General features: G+C 32.9%; 1 protein-coding gene across 1 annotated transcript; it reads left to right on the forward strand.

Moving 5' to 3' along the window:
• Positions 1 to 16,029: 16,029 nt before the first annotated feature.
• Positions 16,030 to 21,391, forward strand: LOC131043173 (homeobox-leucine zipper protein ATHB-X-like). Its single transcript, XM_057976452.1, has 6 exons — positions 16,030 to 16,262; positions 16,602 to 16,692; positions 20,094 to 20,238; positions 20,337 to 20,521; positions 21,060 to 21,139; positions 21,238 to 21,391. Exons 1-6 carry the CDS (start codon positions 16,030 to 16,032, stop codon positions 21,389 to 21,391), a joined length of 888 nt encoding a protein of 295 aa, XP_057832435.1.
• The last annotated feature ends 5,847 nt before the right edge of the window (positions 21,392 to 27,238 follow it).

The following is a 27,238-nucleotide window of genomic DNA, read 5'->3' on the forward strand; positions in this document are numbered from 1 at the left end:
ATATGTATATGGTATAAAAGGATAAAATCTTATGATACCGGCACAACACTGATTCACCCCCCCTCTTAGTATTCTTGGATCCCAATAGTCAATAACTGTAGAGTTATCATAGTAGATAACTACCGGTTCACTACAATTTACCTTGATATCCTTCAACATTTGTTTCATCCATAGGACTTGTGTACAGTTAGTTGCTACTACAACATATTCAGCTTCTATAGTAGATAAAGAAATGCATGATTATTTTTTATTGATCCATGAAACCAGTTTGTTTCCAATTAAGAAAGCTCCACTAGAAGTGATCTTCTTGTCATTAGTATCTCCTTCCCAATCGGAATCTGTTTATGCACATAAAGTGAAGTTATCATCTCTAGAATACCATAAGCCCTATTCTGATGTTCTTTGTAAATATTGAAATATCCTCTTTACTACACATTCATGATTTTATTTAGGATTACTTTGATATCTTGAAACAATAATCACTACATTCATAATATCTGGTCTAGTTTGAGTTAGATATAACAAGCCACTAATCATAGACTTATACCTTGTCGAAATTACCGGTGTAGATGTGTCTTTGATAGATAACTTCTCACTTGTTAGTATAGGAGTACTTACCAGTTTGGAATTAACCATACCAAACTTCTTCAACAATTCCCTTAGATACTTAGTTTGACAAATAAAAATACCTTTGCCAATTTGAGTAATCTGCAAATCTAAGAAAAATCTCATTTCACCAATCATGGACATTTCAAATTCATTTTTCATATTATTAGAAAATTCAATGCACAATTTATCTTCTCCTCCAAAAATGATATCATCAACAAATACTTCAACAATTAGAATATCATCATCAATGATTTTGTAATCTTAATTACTATGAGCATTGCCTTTAGTAAAACCAAGCTTTAAAAGATATTTATCAAACCTTGCATACCAAGCTCTAGGAGCTTGTTTCAATCCATATAATGCTTTCCTTAACCTACAAACCATATCTTTGTCATCTATTAGTGAAAATCCATCAGGATGCTCAATGTATACTTCTTCATCAAGTTGACCTTTCAAAAATTGACATTTAACATCCATTTGATAGACCTTATAGTTCTTATATGCTGCATAGGCAAGAAATAGTCTAACAACTTCTATTCTAGCTACAGGAGCAAATGTCTCACCATAATCAATTCCTTCCATTTTAGAATATTGGTTACAAACCAATTTAGCCTTGTTTCTTACAACTTGACCATCCTCATTTGGTTTATTTCTAAAAACCCATTTATTTCCAATAACATTTTTATTTTTAGGCCGAGGAACTAAAGTCCAAGTTTCATTCTTCTCTATCTGATCTAATTCATCTTTCATAGCCTTTAACTAATGTTTATCTTTACAAGCTTCAATAACAGATGCTAATTCAAGTTGAGAAATAAGACATGCCTCTTTATTTGTCATTTTCCTTCTTGTCATAACTACCTTGTTCGTATCTCCAATGATTTGATCTTCAGAATGATATAATCTTACATACCTTGGTGTTTTCTGAACTTCAGGTTCACTGTTCTGATCATTGGTCATAGTTGAATTTTCTTATTGTACTAGTGTAACTGTCTTAGTGTCCTATACTAGTTGAGGCATGATTGATTCAGTTATGATTATTTCTACTCCAGTTCCCTTTCATATGATATATATTGATTTATGCATTACTCATCCACTTTCACATTTTCACTCTACACAATTTTTTGCAATATTTTGTTATAACATCTATATGCTTTTCTCTGATTTGAATATCCAAGAAATATTCCTTCATCACATCTAGGATCAAACTTCCCAACTGAATCATCCCTTTTGATATAACATTTACTTCTAGAAATTTTGAAATATTTAACAATAGGTCTATCTCCAAACCATAATTCATAAGGAGTCTTACTAGTTTCACCTTTGATATGAACTCTTTTGAATATGTAGACTGTTGTACTCACTACTTCTCTCCGGTAGATGTGAGGCAATTTGGCTTCCATCATCATGGTTCTTGGTGCATCCAAGATAGTTTTATTCTTCCTTTCCACTACTCCATTTTTCTGAGGTGTCTGAGGTATAGATAAATGTCTCCTAATTCCATTTGTCTCACAATAATTGTTAAATTCATGAGAAGTGAACTCACTGCCTTGATCTAATCTCCAACATTTGATTTTCAATCCAATTTCATTTTCTACCTTTGCTTTAAAGATCTTGAATTTCTCAAAAACTTCAGACTTCTCCCTTAGAAAATTCACCCACATTATTCTAGAATAATCATCAATTATTAGCATGAAATACCTATCACCTTGAAAGCTTTTGTTCCTTATTGGAACACATAAGTTTGTATGAATTAAAGCAAGTATATCATAAGATTTATCATGTATGCTCTTAAAATAAGTTCAGACTTGCTTTCCCAATTGACATTCCTTACATAACAGATTATGAGGCTTCGTAATCTTAGGTATATCTCTAACTATCTTTGATGAACTAATCTTAACAATAAAATCAAAATTAACATGACACAACCTCTTATGCCATAGCCATCTCTCATCAATATGACCAATCAAACATGTCTTATTACCAGTGATCAGGTGAAAGATATTATCTCTAGTCTGAGTACTAGTAGCAATCTCCAAACTAGTTTTGTTAATGATTTTGTATTTTCTATCTTTGAATTGAAAATGGAATCCCTTGTCCACCAATTGACCAACACTTAAAATATTATTCTTTAAAACTTTTACATAATAGACATTATCTGTATTAGGCTTACCATCCAGAGAAATAGTACCTCTACCTCTGATCATAGATGCTTTGTCATCTCCAAATCTTACTTGACCGCCATTGTATTCTTGCAGGGCTAGAAATTTTCTTTTATCTACACTCATATGATGTGAGCATCCACTATCAATTACCCATTCATCCTTATGTTCAAGTTTTGCTGCAAGGGCCTTTTCTTCCTTCTTGATAGCCGGTTCTGGTTCATCTTCCTTTAAGGAATAGAACACCCATTCCTTTCCATTGTCGGATCCACTAGGAGAGTCTTTTGCATGTTCATCTTCAGAGTCATCACTTACTCCTTCCTCATCCGCTATGTAGCATTATTTGTTTTTCTTAAATCTATATTTGTCCTAATTAGGCTTGAATGATTTTTTAACTCTTCCTTGAAATCTTCCATTCCTTTAAGGACATCTAGAAGAAAAATGACCAATCTTATTACATGCAAAACATTTAAAAGGTTATTTTTCTTCATACTTACTTCCTATCAGTCCTTTAGGTACTCTTCTAGAAAATAAGGCTTCAAGTTTCTCATATTCTTCATCCTCTTTCATCATATCTTTTAATTCTTTTGCATATAGGGATTTCCAATCACTCTTGCCAGTAGATGATGATAATGCATGAAAAGAAGGTTCTGACTTTGCATCTCCAAAAGGTCCAAATTCTTCAAGCTCAAAAGAAGATAATTTCCCAATCAGAATGTCTTTGTTAACTAAAGTGTTTGTAATTGTTCTCAATTCATTAATTATAGGTCCCTTCATCTTGTAAGCCAGTGGAAGGGCTCTCAATACTTTGGAAACTATTTCATCTTCACTTAGAGCTCCTCCATAATATTGAATTCCCATGACAATTTCATTTACTCTTTCCATAAATGTAGCAATTCTTTCATTGTCATCCATCTTAAAGTTCTCATACCTTACCTAGTAACCATCAAGTTTCACAGTTTTGACAGTAGGGTTACCTTTATTCAGAGTTTGAAATTTATCTCGGAGTACCTTTGCAAATAATTTATCAGTCAATCCCATCATCTGTTGATCAATAACTGCACATAGAAGGGCTTCTCTAGGTCTGCAATCATTCTCAATATTTTGTCCAAGTCTCCAGGAGTAGGATTACCAGATGTTGAATCATAAGGTGTATACAATTTCTCAATGATCTCCCAAATATCCTTGCCAAGACATAGAAGATAGGTCTCCATTTGGATTTTCCATATCCCATAATTTGTTCCATCAATCTTAGGGATTTCTCTTCTAAAAATAGTTGTTGGTGGATTATTTGCCATAGGCTCTACCTCAAGTGGTTAATCTTCTACAAAAGAGGACAAAAGATCTGATAACAATTGTTAGGATAACTGGTGGGCAACTGAGAGGGGGGGTGAATCAGTTGTCAATAGATTATGTGCATCTAATCACTTTACAATGTTTAACCTGAGCACATAAACATTGAATACTAAAGTAGGAGAAATAGATATCGATAAGCAATACAACTTAAGAATGAAATAGATAATCAACACAATGCAACCATACCACATAAAACCATGATTTCTATGTGGAAAACCCGGTAAGGGGAAAAACCACGGCGGGAAGCCTACCCACAGTTAGATGATACTTTTGTAGAAATTATGTGATATAATGAGGGGCCTGCACATGCAGGAAGGAACACTACCTAGAGTGTACTACTCAATACAAAAGAGTCTCACTCAAAACACAGAGGTTATAACCACCTCAAGATAATTGGACAACAATACAGTAGAATGAACTACCAGAGATATCATCTATCATGCCTGATTATAGTCCTAGTTAGACTTAATAATGGAGGCCTTTGACCTCTTACATAAACCCAATTTGATCTTCAATGATCGACAAAAACATCTCTGCCTGAATGATATTACATTATTCACACATTACATTCATTTTCCCCTATCTATGATCTACAATGAGATTTTACATCAATTTATACAAACCCTAAGGCCTAAACCAATTAGGTCAATCATCTAAAAGATATTACAATAAGATCAGTACATACATCCCTATTATAATGATATGCCATGTTGAATTTAGACCAAAACAACATTAACCAAGCCATAAATCATCGCGGTAATGTGTAGAGAACACGTTAACATGATACCAGTCCATAACCTAGGCAGGTACTAGACCTAATATAGGTACACCACACCAAAGCAATGTCTCCAAACAGTCGAGGCATGATCAAGAATCACCTTCTGCATCCTGAATTCCATATAGAAGCCGCAGCAACACCACTTATGCATCCTGTCAAAGATTCTTAGTAAAAGCTCTGCTGGTAAAACCTTAAACCCTTACTGGTATAGGCTTACTAAAGTGTATGATCCGATGACCAAGTTAGTACCAACTGACCAAAACATGCTCCAAGAACATGTAGCGCATAAAACCAAACATACTCCATTGATCCAAACATGCCAGAAGTATACAACAGATAGTTTGTTCTGCTAGTAACACTAGATCTTTTGCCAGTAACAAGAACCTATCTATCAATAACCAACCATAATAGCTAGTGTTGACATCAATAACAAAACATCAATGCAACACATAATCAATTCCTCCATATTTCCAAGAATCTCTCCATAATTAATTCTTCCATATTGCCAACATATTTAACTAAATTTCTCTGGGGTATTTTGGCGGGCATTACATAAAGAGTCTTATTTGTAGTGAAATAGTAGATCGTTTAAGTCTTAAACAATATTGAACATTCATCAATGATCCTTTTATTAGTTTGAGGCTTTTGAAGATGTAGAATACAATAGTAGATCATCGACTGATGATTGGCTTGTACCTCTCCCTTGGGGTTGGGTATGGTTTTATGTTGTTTTCATATCTTTTCATAAGATTAATTTTGATTCATATTCATGCTTTAGATCACTTTTCATTATGGATTTAGAGCATTTACTTTGTCAATTATAAGAAATTAGGGTTTATTCTTTAGGGTTGCTCTAGGTTGTTTACCTTCCTTCTTACGATCTTGCACACACATTTTCAGTACATTATCAGCTATTTGTGGAGGTGGAAATAAAAAACATAGGGGTTTCACTAAGGAAAAACCCTATATAGCCACCCAAAACCCTTTTTTTCTGCTTTGGGTATAAGTTCAGATCTAAGCGTCGCTAGAAGTTTCAGGACTAGAAGAGCACACAGGGACAGTTCTGGGTTGCAGATCTTGGAAAAAACCCTAGGGATAGGGGCATGGTTCCCTAGTCTTTCCTAAGACAGTGGTGTGGCATGATGGTCCTACCCTCTATGAGAAGGACTTGGTAAAACAACATTTTCCAGGTTTCAAAGTCTCTCCTATCAATTGCAGAATCAGGACAATGGCATGGTACCCTGGTCCCAGACATTTCTGCTCATATTTTAGAGATAGGTGCACCTCCAATTTTTCCTTCTGATCTATACTTTTTAAGAGTGTATTCTTTGTTATTTGATCTGCATTCTTAGATTAGGTTTTGTTTTCTTACTTGCTTTGTAGGTTAGATTAAATTTTGGATCATTCCTCTCTCTCATTTACAACAAAGGAATAGAAAACCTAAGAGGTAATCCATGACTCTCTCTTTCTCAGAAGAAGTAGTCGATGTGTGTTACCTCCCAAGGCTCTTTTATTTTCAGTGAGTGTGTATGAGAGTGGGATTAAGGTTTCCATACTTAGTCTCACTGCTTACCCTACACAAAGAGTCTTTTTGATAGTGATCAAACGCTCAATCCAAATAGGTGTTTAGCTTCATCGCATCAAATCAAGCTGGACATTCTATTTCACTAACCAGTTCTTGTTCAATCAAGTTTAGAATCAATACCATCTCCTCACTCAATTGATTCTAGTTCAGTAAAGCTATAGATTGGTACTCACTTCTTGATCCATCAAGTTCAAGATCGATATCTTTTTAGTCAATTATCCTATTTATTTAATTAAATATCCTAGCATATTTAAGTAATACATTAATTTTTCATTAAATAATAAAGAAAGAGAATTGATTTGAGATAATTTGAAAAATAAATTTCAAAAAAGAAGAAAAATTGAAAACAAGAGAATGAATCAAAGAAAGCTTGTTTTAAGAAAGGAAAATGGAATAAATCAGTTTTTTTAATTTTATCTCAATTTTAGGTCAATATTATTTCCTTGAAATCTGAAGAAAGTAGCCAATCACATAAGATCACTAGGATTGTGCTTCCTCTTGAGGAATCTCGATCGATAATCATCAATCAATGTGGATCGTTGGTCTCTCTTTTGATTTTCTACAAATCTAGTCTCTCATCTCTATATCAAGAAGGTTGAATATTTTACTATTATCATGTTGGTTTTTCTCTAGAATCATTGAGAATATTGCATCTTAGTTTATTGCATATTTTCTTAATAATGTTATCTTTATTTGTTTAAGCTTACATCCATTTAGCTTGATTTGTATAATCTTGCATCCATCTAGCTTAATTTTCTTAATTTTGCATCCATTTAGCTTAATTTTTTTAATCTGGCATTCATATATATTAAATCCTCCCTCTTGGTGTAGTCTAGTCACTAGTATTGCTCAGAAAAATTTGAGAGAAAATCTACACTCACATCTTTTAGGATGCAATAGGTTGATTTGTTATGGTTTTGTATTTATTGATTTTGATCAACTAACCATGCATGCAATGATCTATTACAAACTTCAGTTACAGATTCCAAATTTCACACACACACACACACTGCTACAAATTGATTACATATTTTCACTTCAAATTGTAAAAATGATAATATTTCAATAGGGGCATTGGTGTAGAATATATTATCAAAATTATAAGTATCATCCAACATTACACATGCATGGTGACCCTTTGTAGTGGAGGCTAATGAAATCTTAGGAAATTACAAATAGACCATATTTATTTTGTATTCACCAATGTACTAATTAGTCAAGTCCAAAGATCCATTCATCACACAATCATGCATTTACGCTAGATGGAGAAGATGAGTTAATCAGAGATAAAGTAGAAGTTGATTGGATCGAGGTAGACTTAAGAATTTTTCCTTTATGTGGATGTACCTTTTGAGGGTCCTCTTTGTGAGGATCCTATATCTTAGGTGACTCTTCTTCTAGGAAACTCTCCTTCTTCTAGGGGTTCTCTTTAGGGTATACCATAGAAATAGGCCATCACATTAGAAGACAATGATGAAATATAGTTATGAAAAGATGGCACAATCATGTTTTGACCAACTACTACCATTTTGACATAAGGGCATAGCATCAAGGTCAACATTGACTGTAACCGCCTGATTGTTAGCAAAAAACTTAATAGAACTAAGAAGGATAGATGATACTTCTCCCAAATCGTGAAACTATGATCTACCTATAATAATACTATAAGGTAAATATCGTACACATATATATAAAAGGTTTATAATAGTAACTAGTCCAATATTCAAAGGAAAAGTAATATTACCCAACGTAGTCATACCAGTATTATCAAAACCATGAATATACAAAAAATATGGAACAAGATCATTTGGATGCACTTTCATTTTTTGTAATAAGTCTAAACTGCAAATATTGAGTGTTGAACCAATGTCAGTGAGATTCCACGGAATATGAACACCATTGATATAACCAATTATCAAGAAGGGGACTCCTAGACTTTATACTTTTGGAGGTGGCACTTTAGGTGGATAGAACATAATATTGGGCATATGTACTTAAATAAGATCCATCAAAAAATTTATATCCACCAGCCCAACAAAAGAAGGTAACAAAATATTTTTAAGAGATTCCAAAGAAATCAAAAGTAAATCCCATAGTGAGATCTTAGCTAGAGTAACATTAAAATGCATATTGAGATCATTGTTAATAGGCTGCTTAGCTATGGGCATATGCTCTTCAGGAACATCTTGTTGAGAAGATGGTAAAGAAATAATAGAATGGTAAATTTTTTTATTGATTTCTTCTTGTATTGTACATATGGTAAATGATGTTATATGAAGCATTCTTAGATTGAGCATATTTCATGAATAAGTCAAGACAACTACTTTTAAAACTATCAATTCAATTTCCGCAAAACATTATGAATTACAAAAGGTACTTTACCTTTATCAAAATCATGTGTTCGATAATGGTTTCTTTCACTTTACCTTTCTTGTTTTCATTCATGGAATTTTTCTATATTGCATTTTTAGAAGTTTCAAAAATTAAATCTTCAAGATTTTATTCCATGATGCATATGTTTTTTATGGTACTATTTTTAAGAAAATGCATTCCATGTGTAGATCACATAAAAAAAATTATCGATCATAATCGTAGAGATGTTAATGAAAAATCTAACACTTGTACCTCTCCTACGGGAATATAAAATTTAGAGACTTGTGCTTCAAAGGCAAAGAATCTAAACATGGATAATTCTTAATGGACTTATGATAAAAAAGAGATGCCTCTAGGAAATCATCTAGTCCAACATCAACATTTAAACATCATCCTTCAAGAATACGTTATTGAATACATAAAATTCTTGTAGGAAGGGATCTTACATAAGGCAATCACATTTTAGTTCACTAAAATGTATATAAGAAGATTTTCTTCCCTTGAGATGATTGGATCTCAAGGAACAAATAATCTCAATGCTACCTCACTTAATTGGTGCTTTGGTGAACCTAGGAGATTAGTGTAAAAGAAAGAAAATTATCTATATACTATACTTATAAACATGAATAACTAAATAGCACAAGGCTATAAAATGATAATATTTTTTTACTATATAAACATAAATCTTACAATTGTTTTACTGAAGCCTTGACCTTGAATACAAACATGTTGTATGGACGTCTACATGTTGTGTTGTCATTTGTATGGCCAAAGAATAGAAAGTGCTAAAAATAACTTTAAAAACCTCTCCATGTTCATTTAATATTCTCATCGTATACACACACTCAGAAAATGAAAAATATTAGGGATATATAGGGGTTTGCCTCAGTCAAACACTTGTTTTCATATTTCCATCTCCACGGAGAATCATATATATACATTGGATAAAAAAGATACAATATATTTTATAATAAAAACAAACATTGCTTAATAGAGGAAAATAATATTACAATAAATAAAATGATAAATAGATTAAATGAAACTAGGTGATAGATGCACTAAGAGATTTTGATAAAAATAGATATAGTACAATGCAATAGATAAAATATATAAGAGAGAAGAAGAGTGTTAGATATCCAAAACTCCTTTCATGACATAAAAATGTGGCTGTGCTTTGAGAGAAGACTAAGTTGCTGCAAGATAACATGTATTTTGGTAGAGGAGTTTTCCTATAGATCTAAAAGCAAGAGATTCTAGAATGAGAGAGAAATAAGATTTTTGTTTCTTAGAACAATAGAAGTGACTATTTTGAGTGCATCCAAGAAAAATGACACACCTAGACAAAAGGTTGATACAAAATATGCTCATTTGAATCTAGAATCTTCTTGGGACATTTTCATCCAATCACCACTCTCATCTAACTAAAATAATCCCAAATCTAGATAGGGAATTGTTAAGGTTACTTGATCTTTAAGATTCATGTTATGAGAATGATAGAATCTCAATCCTTAATTTATGTCATAAATATATTGGGATTAATGTAAAAGTGTCATAAACCCACTAGGTGAAATTTATAATACTACAACATGTAAAAAGTGAAAAAAAAAGAAATTTAAAATAAAAAGATCATATTTTGAAAACATGTATTAAATAAAATAATCTAAAACAATGTAAACTAACGCTTATATGTGAATAATGCTTACATGAATAATTGTATGTCTTTTGATCTAAGAAAAATCTAAAATTAATAGATAAATATTTTTCTTTTAATCAAAAGATTAAGTGAGTTACCTTAGATGTCATTACTAGTCTAAATTTTCAAAACCTCATTTAGTATCTATATTGGAATTTCCTCTTTACAATTTAAAGATGTTTTTTACTATTATCTTCAAGATTCATATGAATTTTGATACTTATTAACTTTGAATATCAATAAGCTTATGAACCTTAATCTTGACAACAAAATTCCATTGGAATGAATTTATGTGATATCATTATGAACTATCATTACAATTGAAAAATATATTTTGAAATATTATTTATAAATAAAAAGTAATTATCACATAAATATTAATAAATTTAAAAATAAATTAAAGACTAAAAAGAAATTAAAACAAGAAATAATCATAGGAATCTCTCTCTAATGAAATAGTTTCAAAAAAATATAACAATATTTTGGAAATAACATGTATAAAACTTAAATGAATTTTATGTATATATAGATGTCTTATATGCCTATGTGTTTGCATGTCTTTATTTAAAAATATCTATAAATGTGTCTCATTTTCAAAATGTTGGCTTTTCATGAGGTTTGTGACCAAAGTTGAAGTTGCAACATTTATTTTTATGAATAGGCCTTCTCTATTAAGCAGAAATATTAAAGTACATATTCACAAAAAATGGTCAGAGGATACAGGATCACCACTCGAGACTCACACGACAAGATGTCGGAGTAAAAAAATAAAGATATTCATCAAAAAACTTGCTCAAGTAGCCAAAGCAGAGGTAGTCAAGGGAGGATGGTCTCGATCATATTTTTTACCCCATACATCAGTGGGATTAGGAGTTTGGTCCAGCACATACCACCCATCTTCAGGGTCTTTGTCTTCTTCTTTTTCCTCCCACCTAGGAGGTGAAATCGATAGAGCCAGGCATGGAAACTTGGAGGTGGTGCTAGAAGGCCACCTAGAGCCATCCCTAGTAAGAGGAGCCAAAGTCACAAGAGTAGCACAAGGCCACCCCGAGGTAGGCGGAGGAACTACAGCCATGGCACCAACCACGAGGCAGAGTGCGATCGACAAAGATAGAATCCAATGGAACTCTGGCAAGCACACAAGGGGCATTTCCCCAGTGCTAGAGGAGCTTCTGTAAGTGGCCCACCTCTAGAGCCACTTTGTCAACTTGAACTTGAATCTGCATTAATACATTCTTACAAATGAAAGCTTTAGCATAAAGCGAGACAGTAATATCCAAAGAGTTGTGAGTGAAAAGAACTGCATTTCTATCTTTTCAAAGAGTAAATAGGATCTCCATTATGAAAGAACGCCATATCTAGGAAAATTTGAAGGGGATTCTAGGCGAATTGACTAGAAGAGCCATATGCCAACAAAAGGGCTCAGGCTGAAAAGGCCAAAAGAAATCATGGATCCAGCTCCAGTACTATTGATATTTTCTATAGAACCAAAAAATGTGCATAAAATTTTATGGGTAACCACAAAAAGGGCACTGGGGATTAAGAACCCCCAAATGCTTAAGTCTGGAACCCAAAGGCAACCGTTGAAAAAGAAGACACCAAACAAAGTGTGCAATCTTGGGTTCAGGGGTGGCAAACTAGACAACAAGAAACTTGAGTCTCCAGGAATGCTGAGAAGATTGCAAGTGCCATTGCTGGTTGAGAATATGGACCATAGGCAACTGGGGAACCAACTAGAGATAGCCCATTTCAGGTTTGTAGCTAGTGAAAGGAGTCCAAGGAAACCACTTCCAATCTTTCCACCAAGGTCCGACAAACTAAATGCCCAGCTTATCTAATAAATGTGAGGGTAAGACTGAAACCAAAAGGTCATAAGTTTGTCGATCTAGTTGAGACAGACAAAACTAGATATGGAGGTCATCCCTTGATCGAAGACTCATAGAATCTCTAGAAGACAGATCTTTAGGTGTTCACGTTTTGTGTTTGTGAAAACACAAAGCACTAGCACCCTAAATTTTGGCTAGTGGTATCCCTTGCACCTAAAAAAGTGGTGACCACTAGAGGTTGCGTTCATTCATGGAGATCACATCATGAAAACCAGCACCCACACATCAAAGCCAAGGCTTGATATCTTCCCAAGCATGCCCAATTATTTTAACAACAAAAGTGCCCTGGATTTGAACAGGGTCTTTCATAATGAGAAGGGTTTGAAAAACAATTCCCTTCCAAGCTGGCCTATTGGTAGGAAATCTTGTAGAAATGCAATGGTGAAGAAGGATTGTCCATGCCTTATCACCAGATAAGGCTCTGACTATCCATTTAGCATATAAGGCAAGCCCTTGTTTCTGGGTAGAAATAAGGATGAGCCCTCCAGACTCCTTGGGATGACAACAATACTCTCAAGAGACTCTATGGAAACCTTGATGGTTAGACCTAGAGGTCCAAAGAAAAGACCACAAAATGATTTCCAACTTCATTTAAGAGGCCTTATAAGGAGCCCATCATGAAGAGTAATAGACATGGGTGGTAGCCAAAACCTTTGAACAAATTTAGAATTTACTAGCAAGAGAGAGAGGCTTGGTAATCCAATAGGCCAACTTTTTCTAAATCTTGGATAGAACAACATTCCAAAGATCCATAGGAGAAGCTTGAAAGGAAAAAGCAATGCCTAGAAAGTGAAAAATTTCACCATCATGAAGCCATTTCTAGTCATATTGAAGAATCCAAGGCAGGGCAGGAAGAAAAGACTACCTATAACATTGCATCTTGTGCCATTGAATGGTTGACCCAGAAGCCAAGAAAAAGGTGTCTAGACATTGAAGAGAAATCTATATATTATCTTCTTCTTGAATGAGAGTGAGGAAGGAGTCATCTGCAAAATGGCCATTGATAAATTGAGAAGGTGACTCAAGTAGGGAGATACCACAGAGATGCCCAACAAAGATAGAATTAGCAAGTAAGTATCCAAACCCCTCCACCACAATAACATATAAATCAAGAGCTAGAGGACATCCCCTGTGAATAGATCTGAAAAGGCCAAAGGCCTCAGATTGTCAACCATTAATGGTGATACAGGTGGAGGAATCATCAAATAACATCTGGATAGACTGAATGAATGTAGGGCCGAAGCCAAGAGGTTTGAGAATAGCCAAAATAAATGGCCACCCAATATGATCATACATCTTAACAAAGTCAATCTTAAGAAATATTGCCCACTGCTAGGGCATATGGCCCAGTCCATCCCTTCCCAAATAGCAATAATATTATCGAGAATAAACCTAAACTTGATAAATTCATTTTTCTCTAGACGAACAATAAGAGGAAGGAGATGATGAATCTTGAGAACCAAGGCTTTGGCAGTGATCTTATACGAGACATTGAGAAAAGTGATAGGCATCCAATTGCAAATATCCTCTGGGTCCCGAGCCTTAGGTATAAATTTTATGTTACCTTGATTAAGAAGCACTCCCAGGGACTGGGAATGAAAAGCTTCAAGATAGAGCTTATGAAGGTCAGGACCAACACAAGGCCAAAGGGCTTTGTAAATTTACAAGCAAAACAATCACACCAAGGTGGTTTATCATCCGCCATCGAAAAAATGTCTTCCTTGAGATCATCAATGGTCAGCAAAAGATCACAAAAGGTTTGTTGAGACTTGAAGAGCCATTTGGGAACAACAGCTAAGAAATGTTGTAAAGCTTGGGCCCTAATTGAAGAGTCTCCCTACACTATGAACACCTTCTCATAATGATGGACAAAAGCTTGTAGAATATCAGATAGCTCGGTGAGAACAACATGCCTTTCTTTAATATTTGAAGTTGCAACTTGACAGTAATACCTCTTGTATTTCTTAAACAATATTTTATGGTCTTAAAAATAATTCATTTCCTTTCAAAATTATATTTTAATAGAAATTAAATTTAGATGTTTGACAAATGACAACTAACATCCATAAGCTGGGGCAATTTCTAGCCCCACACCCATTTCACCTAGTCAAATTTAGTGACCTAAAAAGTAGGGGCTTCATTTTTTGTTTTTTTATATATTCTAAATAATCCCTTAACAAACTTTTTTTAATTCGTGGGACCACCTCTTCCTTAAAAAAAAGAGCTTAACCCCGCTCATGGAACTCCTTCCTTAGAGAATCTTTTATAAAGACAAATAAACTAAATTGAAAACTTCTCATCCGTATACAATATGGGTAATTTTCAATGTGTTACTTTTCACGAGGTTTGTGATCAAAGTTGAAGATGCTCCTTGAGAATCATCTGTCTCAATGTCTTTTACACAATTCTTCCATAAAAATAGGTAAACTATTTTTACCTTTTAGGATGTTTATGATCAACATTGAAGAGACACCTAGATAATCATATGTGTCATGTATCTTTATTCTTTTATGAAAATAGGTAAGTTAATTTCAAAAAATGACATTACTATAAAGGAAAGATAATTTAATTTGGAAATAGGAAAGACAAGTAAGCTAATTTAAAAACTTCTCATAAGTATAATATATAAGTAACTTTCAATGTATTTACTTTTCACGAGGTTTGTGATCAAAGTTGAAGAGGCACCTTGTGAATGATATGTCTCATGTCCCTTACATAAATCTTTTATAAATATAAGTAAACTATATTTACATTTATTTGAGGTTTATGATCAAAATTAAAAAGGCACCTCAATAATGTATCATCTATCTTACACAATTCTTTCGTAAAGATAGGTAAACTAATTTGAAAAAAGCTCATGTGTATGAAGGAATGGTAATCTAGTTTAAGTATATATAGATAATTTAAAAAAATCTCATAAATATAAAATAATATAACTTACACAATTCTTTTTTAATAATAGATAAGATAATTTGAAAACTTGTTATATCGAACTGAAGGTAATCTAGTTTGAAAATATAAAAAACAGGTAAGCACGTTTGAAAACTTAATACTATCCATCATTGTTTATCTAGTACTTTTTTTTGTAGTTAACCTTACAGATTTCCAAGGACTTTGATAGCACCTGCAGCTTCATTCATCTAAGTTTATGTATAGAATCAATCTGTGAGATATTAGCTCTGGCTCCATAGCATGAGGTGGCTTGTGATGAAGGGGTTGAGAATTCAATGAGTATTGGTTTAGAGTTCCACATTACTGAGGGCCCTACTTCTCTTCCCCTTCTTAAGTTAGATCTGTTTCCTGAGGCCTCAACTTCTCCTCTGGTCATTCATGTCATTGACATTATTGTCATTAACACATCTCTCATTTCCCAACGAAATGAAAAGGTCAAGCTTCACATGGCTTGCCAATATTGGCCTTTTTTTTTCAGGTACATACACGTCAGTGAATTGTTACATATGGATATTTGTGTTTTCTCTCTCGCCGTTGTTTGAGTTTTTGTAACATTGATATAATGGCAAAATTTGAAACTATTTGATCCGATTCTATGGAACATTTACAATGGAATTTATTTACTTAGGTAGTGAACCATGGGATTCCCGTGTCTTATAGAAACAGTACAGAAAGAATGTAGAAAGTTCTTTGATCTTCGACGGGAGGGGTGGAGATATGCACGAACACCAGATGATATGGAAGGCTATTGTCAGGCCTATATTGTTTTTCAAGATCAAAAACTTGATTGGGGAGATATGATGTACTTGTTCTTGTTGCCACTGAGTTTTACAGAACTAAACTCGTGGCCATCCACACCTGCAGACTTCAGGTACATTCTTTTTACATATTCATCATCCTCTAATTTTACAGCATAAGATAATGATAATATTTTATATATTGTTCTATTTTTGTGCTTCTCCTTCCCCTCTTAAGTTAGATATGTTTGTATCATGCTTCGGCTTCATTGGTGCCTCTCCCATGGGCGCAAAATTAACCAAGCAAATAGATTTCTTATTGTTTGATGTACGTTATTCTAAGACCTTCCGTATCTGCAGATGAAACATGGGAAATGGGCAGCGCAAATAGCTTGGACCTTAATAAATCACCACCTTCTAATGGACAGGAGGATTTATAGAAGGATTTTTATAACGATATTGAATTGATCAAGATCAGCGCTGAACAAAAGGACGCTCAGTTTATCTGGAGAACACTACGATTGTTCGGAAGAATGCTTCAAGCAGAACACTACGGTGGATTATGTATCTATACTTTTCACCATTTAATAACAGCTTTTTGGTTTCACTGCATCAAATTCTTACATTTAAAAGCTCGGTAAACATTTCTCTATATTGCTGGGACTATAAAAAACAGAAGATTCAATAGATGCTAGACGATATTTTTTTATTAGAATCCTTATCAGTCCTTTTCTTTAATATACATTTTATTTTTCTTAGTATCATAAATTGTTCGATCTGTCATTCACCATCAAAGATCTACAAGCTCGTTGTTATATGTAGGCGACAGAAATATGTCTTGATATTGATTTAAGCTCAGGTTTAGTTTAATTTTATTTTTTCAATCGATCCATGGGTATTTATAAAAAGCGGGCTGATACTAATAGACAACCAGCTGTAAATTGAAATTTATTATTTTAGTCTTGTATTTTAAGACTAGCTCCCGAATATATTGAAATTTAAAATTTATAGTTGATTTTAACGAATCTTAGAACTTACTTTTTGTTAGGATATGGCTTTACTTATTAGAAATTTAATTGTTCTTACATGTATTCAAGTGTTTAATATGTTTTTATATCAATTATTTTTGAAAACCTAACTTTCAGATTTATAACTTATAATCTTGTATTTTGATATATGAATCATTTGATGATAGACACCATTTTCCTAACATATCCTCTCGCTATTTCTATATAGAGACTCTCTGCCTATTTCTATATATACTTCCCATTGTTTTCCATATAGGTTGGTGTTCTTTAACTTTTCTTTAAGCTTCTAATATAATCTTGTTATCCTAAAACTTTAACATCTCTTGGAATCATAAGTGTCAATTTTTTTTAATTGTATTTATAGTTTTATATCTTACTCATGTCATTCAAATGTTGAGGTTATTCATTTGCTCACTTGATTTATAAGTATTTCAGTTTTTTCTTTATGTGTGATAGTTAAGCTAGTTGTATTCCTTTGGGCTAGTAAAACTAGCAAAAATGGTAAAATATAGAAGAATGGCCTGCACCATATTGAAATATGTCAAACCATCTTTCCAACAATGAAAATAATAGTCCCTTGGAGAAATAATTGAGGGCTAGTGGCACTTAGGAAGTGGTGTTAGTTTAAGTGGTGTTCAGGTGGTTGACCCCCAACAAAAAATGTTTAGTGGACTATAAATTGAAGATTTGATAGTGGTATTTTTATATAGGAAGCACTAAGTACCTAAAATCTATAGACATGTCGAGCTCATGTAGTTCAATAAACTTACAAAAGATCCTCAAACTATGTATGTCTATTTATCATATAATTTATGAACTTGTATTTAAATCTTTTAAAAAAAATTAGGGTAATGTGGGTTGTGATTTAGGGTAATGTGGATCGTGTATTTAACTCTTTTAAACTATAACGTTATTCTAAGATTATCTACCTCCAGATAACAAATTGGAGGTGGGAATGAATTTAATGACCATAATGGATAGGTGAATATCATTGATGGAAAAGAGGAGCATTTTATTAAAAGCAGGCTTAGATTGTAATTAGAACAACATGCTTATTAGCACATTAACAATAATTTAAAAATTAAATTTGTCTAGCCATGGAACTAAAATTATTTACTTTGAGATTTGGAGTTTGACAAAAGAGATCTAGCTTTCTCAGTTTTTTTCATGTAAATCATTGTATTGTAATATTTATACTATTTATGTTTATTTCTATTAAGTTTCAATCAAGAATGGAAGAGATTAAGGTAGAAGGACATAGACTAATTATGTCAAGCTAGTTCTCTTGATGAATGATTCATTCCATGACAACCAACCCTTTCAATTTGTGTTCTTGAAGAAAAGAGACATTTCATTTATTTTTGTCCCTAAAGAAAGAAAAGAGAGGACATGACATCTTAATATTTTTGTGAGTGTATTAAATATTCTCACATTTTGTTGAAATTTTGTATATTAGAGGAGGAACTATTTCCACAACATTGGAGAAGGTACTTAACACACTCAAGGAAATGTGATTTTCTCAAAGGAGATTCTCAAAGGAGACTTATTCACATATATAGCACTAAAGGAAGCATTTTGACCTAGTTGGAGGAGATATCACCTTTCAAAGGAAAGTTGGTGTCTCAGTGTGCAAGAAGGCTGGGAAAAATTTGTCTATTGTTTCATGGAAGGGAGGAAGATTGGTAAAGGCACTATAAAAAAGTCTCTAGAAGGGTTACATTTTCCTATTACAAGAATTCACATTTGTTTTGATTTATATAATACGCTGAGAAATGTTGAAAATATTACATATTTAATTACTAAATGAGTATAACTCTCAATTAATAAATAAATTAGTTTTAATGTTAGAGTAGTTTGCTAAATAATTGGATGGGAAGTTGAATACATGTAGGATAGTTAGTTATTTTCATGTGAACTAAAAGCTTTAGAAGTCATTGCACATAAATACAATTATCACGTATGAATAGTAATTTTTTTTTTTCACTGTGGAGGTTTGTTTTTGAAATTGATGATTGCTCTTGGAGTTGGCATTTGGATTATAAAAGCATCCACTTTTTTATGCTAGTGATGTTTCCATATGTGGACAATGGGTGTCAAGATGCTTCCACCTCATGGAATTGAGAATGACATAACTCATTCTTTAAGGCATTTTTTTTCTAATTTTAAATATATTACATATATGAGAATAACATAATATTTGAATAAAAGATTATGTTAAAAAAGACTTGAATGAAAAGCATGTGTCATATATAATTGAAAAGATATCATAAGTGATATATATTTTATTGGAAAAGCAATTAAGGTCACAAAATTTTTAAATACATCTTGTTGGCATTTTAAATATGATTTCTAATTATTACAAAATGTAACATAAATATAAATATACAATATACAATATACAATTTTCAAGACATGTTGTTTTTAATGTTTTGAATTGAAAATTGTCATAATAATAGATATAAATATTTAATATTAAATATTAAATTTCAAGTTTCTAAATTTCAAAAGATTATATCTAAATTTTAAACTCATAAAACTTTAAAGATATATAAATAAGATAGAAGATGATGTGTATCAACACATATATCTCGTAAAAAATAATCTAAAAGATTCTAAAATTTCTTATAATAATTATTTCTCTAAGAAGCTTAGGAAGAGTATAATAAACATAGCATAATTTTTATATTTCCTAGGGAAATCTTCTTTATAATGGGTGACATCCAGACCATGTGGTTTGACATTTGTGCTATTTATCATTGCTTTCTTCTACTCTTAGTAGTCAAAATTGTGCATTTTCGATGGCATGATAGGAGTTGCCTCACTCCTATAAAATACCGCATATCCCCTAGCTTCATTCATCTAATTTCCTACATAGAATCAGTCAGTGCGCCATTATCAATTGCTTTGCTAACAGTAATGGAAATGGGTAATCTGCAGCATTCAACGAGTAGTGATTTAGGGTTCCACATTGGTGCCCCTGCTTCTCCTCCACCACCTCTTAAGTTAGATCTGTTACCCCAGCCGCCTTTGCATCATGCTTCCCCTTCTTTGGTGACTCTGCCAGGGGCCCAAAATTCAGCAAGTAAATAATTTCTGTTGCTTGGATAGATTAATTAGATTAGAGTTTTTTTTTTTTTTTTTCAATCATTTGTCATATACTAAGATTTTCTATTACTGTAGACGAGAAATCTGAGGTGTGCAGTCCTAAGAGCCTGGACCTCAATAAACCACTTCCATCCAACGAAGTGAGGGATTTCGAGAAGCATTTGAATGTCGAGAATGGTATTAAGAGGAGGCTCAAATTGTCAGTAGAACAATATTCTTATTTGGAAGGATGCTTCAAACAGAACACTAATGTGGATGATGTATGTATACTTTTTACCATTTAATAACAGTTTTTTGTTTGGCTACATCTAACTTATCCCTTTTCTTTGTAGTATACCCATCAAAGTTTTCCATATAAACTCTGTAAACAAATCTATATATTGATGGGACTATAAAAACAGAAATTTACTTTTATTGAAATCCTTGTCAGTATGCTTTTTAATAAAGATTTCCATTTCCTTACTTTAAATTCTTCGATCTGCCATTCCCCATCACAGATCTACAACCTGGTAATTATATATAGACCAAGGAATTTTATCTTGCTTATTTTGGCTCCGGTTTAGGTTTTCTTTCATAATCCATCAATTGGCACTTTCAAAATCTATACACATATATAGAGAAGCAACTGTAAAAATAATATTGATTTTAGGGCTAGATTCTAAAATTAGTACTAGAAATCGTTTTCAACTATTCAGAAACATATTGAATATTAAAATCTAGGTTTCCCTCTCTTGATAATAGTAGATAATGCTCACGATTTTGTTCAGTACCAATCTATTATAAATTCTGAAATTGCAGATCCGAAAGGAAGCTCTGGCAAAGGAGCTAAATATCAGCCCTCGTCAAGTTTATGTCTGGTTTCAAAATAGGAAGGCAAGGTAATAACCTCGCCCTTATAAATATAATAATTCATTTCAGCACATTTAATATAAATATAAGTATTAATAAAAATAATTTATGTCAATAAAATTTGCAGGAACAAATCAAAGCAAATCGAAACACATTGTAATTTGTGGAAGAGGTACAACAAAGCATTAAGAGAGGAAAACAAAAGCCTGCGGAAAAAGTTGGCAGAAATTAGCGCTCTGAAACAGGCGCAGGAAACACCATCTCTAAAATTAGGGCTCTGAAATTAGTGCTGCAAAACAGTTTTCCCCAATCATTTTATTACTTCTGGATCAAATCAATATTTTGTTTATAAGATCCGCAGACCTTCAATAAATCTTAGATAGCTTACACTTACTTAAATCGTCTCAGGCGATTCTAAATATATTAAATTTTATTTTGGTGGATCAGAAATGTTCCCTATTTATGACCCATATTTAGTAGACTTTATGTTTTGTGGATTCAAGTGAATTGTTCTTACATTGCACGCTTCTTAAAGAGACGAGTTAGAGTGCTTTGTCTCATTATATATATATATATATCTATATATTGAGTGAAGTTCTATGTCTGTCTTGATTTTTCCACAAATTTTTTCCCTTTTGTTGATTTTTAATATTTATTTAAATTTTTAAAATATTTATATAGTATCTTTTAGATATGATGGCAATGGGTTCTTATTTCTGGTGAAGTTGAAATAGTTTTAATGATTCTATGGGGATCAAGTTTTGTTGAGAGCAGGGTTTTGACCTCAAATTTTTAATTGATAATTTATTATTTTTGTCAATAGTAATTTATTATATTTTTAATTATTTACATTTAATAAATACTAATTCATCAAATAAGAATAGGAAATAGACCTTGCCTAACTAGGATATGTTGTTAACATTGCATGCTTTGGTCTCCCTATCAAACTTAGACAAGCATGACCACTTATTTTCAAACCCTTGGTGGGCAATTATTACCCCATATATGACATCACCCATGTTTTGACATCCCCATTCATAACTTCTCTTCAAAAGTGTTTCATGTTAAAAAATTTACCCAAGACTTAATTTTTAGAAAAAAGAAAAATAAGAAATGTATGACAACATGTGAATATTTAAGATACACATTTTACAAAAACAATTCTTAATTTCTGAAAAGAATACTTTTAATGATATTATTTGCTTAAATACTTATGTTATCATATTATAAGAGTATATATTAAAAATTACATAATTCACCATATTATCATCCAAAACTATTAATATTTTAAATTATTGTTGTTCTTAATTTTTTTCAACATTCTAAATTTGATTCTATCCTAGAAAAACATTACCCTTTTTATCTATCCAGTAATATTTTATTTGTCTTTGAGAGTTAAATAAACTTTTATCTTATTCATCATTCATAATTATGAATTAATTAATCCACACTAATTTATGTTGAATTATATCTATTTAATTAAATGACCTTATATTAATATTAAAAATATATTTTTTCTTTTCATGTAAATGGTAAAAAATAACTATTTCTTGATACACAATACTATTAAAAAAGATACATTAGAATATATGATAAAAATGCATATTAAAAAATTAATATAATTGAAAAAAAATAAAAACAAGTATGATGATTAATATGTGTGTGATTACGGTTTTTCATTAATGATGACTACTTCTAGATGATGACTACTTCATGGATGCACAAATACTTAGTGTAGATCATGAATGGCAAAATAAATTGATAAGATGTGCTTATATAAGGTTCCGAACATAAATTACCAATTGGTCTAGCCTCCAGTGATCATGTATAGCCTCAAGGACTAGAAATAATCAGAGAGGTAATAGACCAACCCCATTTCAAATTGAGGCCTATTTGAGGGGGACCAAGGCATTTTGGGGTGCCCTAGTTGAAACCAAGGTGCTCCACATCATAGTTCTTTACCAAACATGACAATAACAAATAAAATGTGGGAAATATCTTGAAGGTGGGACCCACCAAGTCTTATTCATAACATCAAAGTTGGAGAATAGGTTCAAACTAGACCTAGAGAGGGAATAAAGATAGGATGTGCTAAATTAGGAGTACACACATCAAGTGTAAACTAGACCAATTAAACTTTATGATGCTACAACTTCTCATTAGGTTGCTACATATAGTAACTAAGGCCAACAATATTGACCCTGCTACCAATGATACCCTTAAACCTTTAGATAAATATATCCATGAAATAGTTAAAATTTTCAATAAAATGATTATGTAAAGCACTATACTATTCCAACATCATCCCCTTAAAAGACTATGAGAATAGTTTGACAACAATGCAATGCTGATGATAAATCATTGTGTAGATTAGTAAAAGAATTCATGTGTTGTTGAGGATCAGCATAACCATTATGTCCGTCAAATTTTATAATTCCAACCCCTTATGGTAGGAAAGTGTCAAGGATATGAGAGGAAAGTTAGCTATGGCGATAGTATGGTGGTGTAGTGTCCTAAATTGTACTCCCTTACAATTTTGTGCTTATTTTTTCCTTCACCTTGGTGCTCATGTCATGAGGCCTAATTGAAGCCCTCATTCTTCTCACACCATGCAAACTCTTCATTTCCCCTTGATTATTGGTTCTTGATTAGTCAGGACCAAGGTGTTGGTGCCCTATTAATTAGGGACCACAATGCCCAACACCCTAGTCCTTCTAATTTGGACCCATTTTTGGGCTCCTTTGTTGGAAATTGACACTCATCTGGTGGTTTTTGGTGGCTGATTATTGGTTTAGGGTTGTCAATGATGTTAAATCTTCAGGGAGATTTGATTCAGTGCACGTAATTTTCCTTATTTGGAAGTGGGTGTCAACCGCTAGCTTGTTATCCAGTATTTCAGGAAGAACATATCATTTTTGGGTCTCAAAGCTTTCTAGTGATTGCAATGCATTGAATCATTTTTGCAATGGTTGGGCTGACTTAGAAATATCATTTTGGTATTATTTTGGTGATCTGCATTTATCTTTGGTGATCTGGTCAAGTTGACATGTGACTACATGTTACACATGCAGTCCCACATGGTATATGATCTATTTTTGTGGGTGTCAATATATAAGTTTAGTGTGTATGATCTGTTTCATTATGATGCAATTGTATGCGAGTGAGAGGTGATCGAGAATCTATTTTGGTGCAGTTTCACATGTGCATTCTTTATCAAATAGCTAAATATGATAGTCAATAGGGAAGAACACGACAAAACAGAGAAGGTGATCCAATCAATTTATTCAGTTCTTAATCGGAACTCATCCAAGCATTGTAGATGCTATTTTATTGTTCATTAAGTGTAATACATCTTTGTAACTAATTTTGATCCCTGATTTTAACAATTGATATAAAATCTTGGTCACAGGTTCAAACCGCTCGCTTGTGCTGGGCAGGATTGTTGCAAGGTGTGCCCCCTTGGTCTCCTTTTGCTGTGTAGCACAACAATTGGGTTTGTGACATGGATTAACACTCTTGTGGATTATATAAGTCTAGTGGTTGTATCAGGCATTAGCAGGTTGATCTTTTTGTTCAACAACAACCACACTTGTAACACCCTTAAAAATAACATCATTTTGGGAGGGACGTAGATCCCATGTTGGCTCCATTGGGATAATGTGCAAATATTTGTTTGGATTAACTAAGTGATGTGTTGTCATTGATGTCAAAATATTTTTGTGTGTGTTCTAGTATTGTAATTTGATTAAGTGATTTGGTTTACCCAGTATGTTGTAGATGAGTTATTGCCGATTAAAGTGTTTTGAGATAAGTATCTCTAGTTGATTTAGCTCAAGTTTCGGTGGTTCACATGGAGATTGGATCAAGCTATGACATCCCAACTGTTAGTTTTTAAGTTGTTCAATGTTGATTAGTGTTCTGGGTTTTGCTCTATATTGCTATGCTTGGAATATCTTGGTTCGTCGATTTGGTAGAATATTTTAGACATTGTGGTGTGTCCTCAATTTAGATGGTTATTCATTTGGAGGTTCACAAGTTAATCTTTCAATTTGACAGTTAATTTAGTTAGTGTTCTTGGAGTTCAATATAGTGATGATGAAGATTCTAGTAAGTGGTATTGGTGCAGTTTTTTTTGTGGTAATTCATGATGCTTGTGAATGTTACCAGGTCATGTCCTATTTGTGTTGATGGTTCGCATTGATTTTTATGTACGTTATAGATTATCTTCCTTAATTTGGTGGTTTTATTCATGTTCTTGGCCAATATGATGATTGTAGCATGTTGTGGATGTTCAAGGAATAATTCTTGGAGGTTTTTCATGTTTGAGTTGTTGATTTAGGTCCATACTATGTCTTACCTAACATTGTTTTTGTCTGCATGTAATATTATAGCATGTATGTTTATATCTCGGAAGATAGGTTGATAATATGTATAAATAAATATAATATTCATGTCATAGAGGTATCTATGTGTGCAAATAATGTATTGATCTTTTGGAAGTAGTGAAGTAGTGCGAAGAAGTTTGAATAATTGCAATGGAGCATATTATGTGTTATGTGCCTGACCAGAACTATAACCAGGCATGAGGAGATGCTATTTTCTCAGTTCATGATCTTTCAGATGTAATATAAATGTTTTTATAACATAGTGAGTCTTTCGTAGGTTGTAGCTCTTTGTTGTTTTTTAGTAGTGATCTCTAGGAAATGTGCCTGATTGCATGTGCATTCATCATTATAATATTTCATATAATTCTAATAGGGTATTGTAATGCCCCGCCAGGAAACCCCGAAGGGAATAAGCCAAAACACAAGAATAGAGTGCAATTTTTTTTTTTAAAAGTTACAACACATAAGATGCAACAAGATATCAAAGATTCAGATTACATAGCGGAAGACATCAACTAACACCTAAAGAGTTTCCCAACGAGATTACTTAAATATCACAATTCACTTAACTCACACGATTAATCCAATAAGCTAATTACCTTAACAACGAGATAATTCTTAATCAGGACAATTTCTTTCAAAGGACGGAAATATAAATCACGACAAGAATTCATCCATTAAGATCCATTCATAATCCTTATTCAATCTTTTCATTTAAAATTACAAACCATACATCTAACATTCTAATACACTAGGATTTCATCATAACATAAGAGATCTTTCCAAGCATATTTAAATTCCTTAACAACAACTGAGTATAATTCATTACTCTAAGTTACATTCTTTCATATTCCAACTTATTGCATTTCAAAAGACGATTGCATTCTAGCATCTACGATAAATCTCATCTAAACTACTTATGCATTCGATCAACATGGCATTCAAGAAAGAACTGCATATATGCATTTAAAGTTAATTCCATTTATCCACTTAACCATTCTAACATAAGTTAATCATACATGAAAAAGCTGAATAAAGGAAACATAAGAGAATACATCACATAACACCATAATGATCTCGGAGTTCACCCCTCAAGGGCTACATCTCCGGGTCTACTCAACTGCAAGACCCCTCTGATAAATAATAAAGTTAAGAATACAAGAGGTTACACTATACAATCCAGCCATCAAGGCGATACATAGACAATATACAACAACCACATCGGTCAATTAATACATAAACGATCCTTTAAAAGAACAAGATCAAGCTGAACATAATCAAAGCTAAAACAAGAGGTCCATGAGAGCATCCATAAAACTGAGCCAACACCACCCAAGGTCTAACATGAAGTTGACACTCACAAGGGTAGAGACAAAAGGACGACTCACAAGGTACTCAAAACAGGACAAAACGACAACACACTAGCGAACGTAGGGACAAGTGTCATCACACAACCTGGTATGGTTACCATGGCAAGTCCTCATAGGTCCCGGCCCCATATATTGGGTCACCCTGGCAACCTAATTTGAACTTCCGGCCCATCCAAGCTTCATGTGGACCCACACATCCTCTCGTGAAGACAAGGATAGTAGTTTGCCATTTCAGGCCTTCTCACAGCATGTCGAATCTATGATAGCACTCATCCCATGTGTGAGGCACATTATCTTATTTAGAGATTACATTCTAATCTATTGTTAGGTTATCACTTATTAGACTCACTTTCGACGGGTTACCCAGCAGCCA

This window comes from Cryptomeria japonica, chromosome 5 (assembly GCF_030272615.1).
Source record: "Cryptomeria japonica chromosome 5, Sugi_1.0, whole genome shotgun sequence".
NCBI lineage: Eukaryota > Viridiplantae > Streptophyta > Pinopsida > Cupressales > Cupressaceae > Cryptomeria > Cryptomeria japonica.

Coding starts and splice junctions, on each gene's coding strand:
- LOC131043173 (XM_057976452.1), top strand. CDS start 16,030: ATGGGATTCCCGTGTCTTATAGAAACAGTACAGAAAGAATGTAGAAAG. Junction 16,693..20,093: donor AGAACACTACGGTGGATTAT/GTATCTATACTT, acceptor GGTAATCTGCAG/CATTCAACGAGTAGTGATTT. Junction 20,239..20,336: donor AGGGGCCCAAAATTCAGCAA/GTAAATAATTTC, acceptor CTATTACTGTAG/ACGAGAAATCTGAGGTGTGC.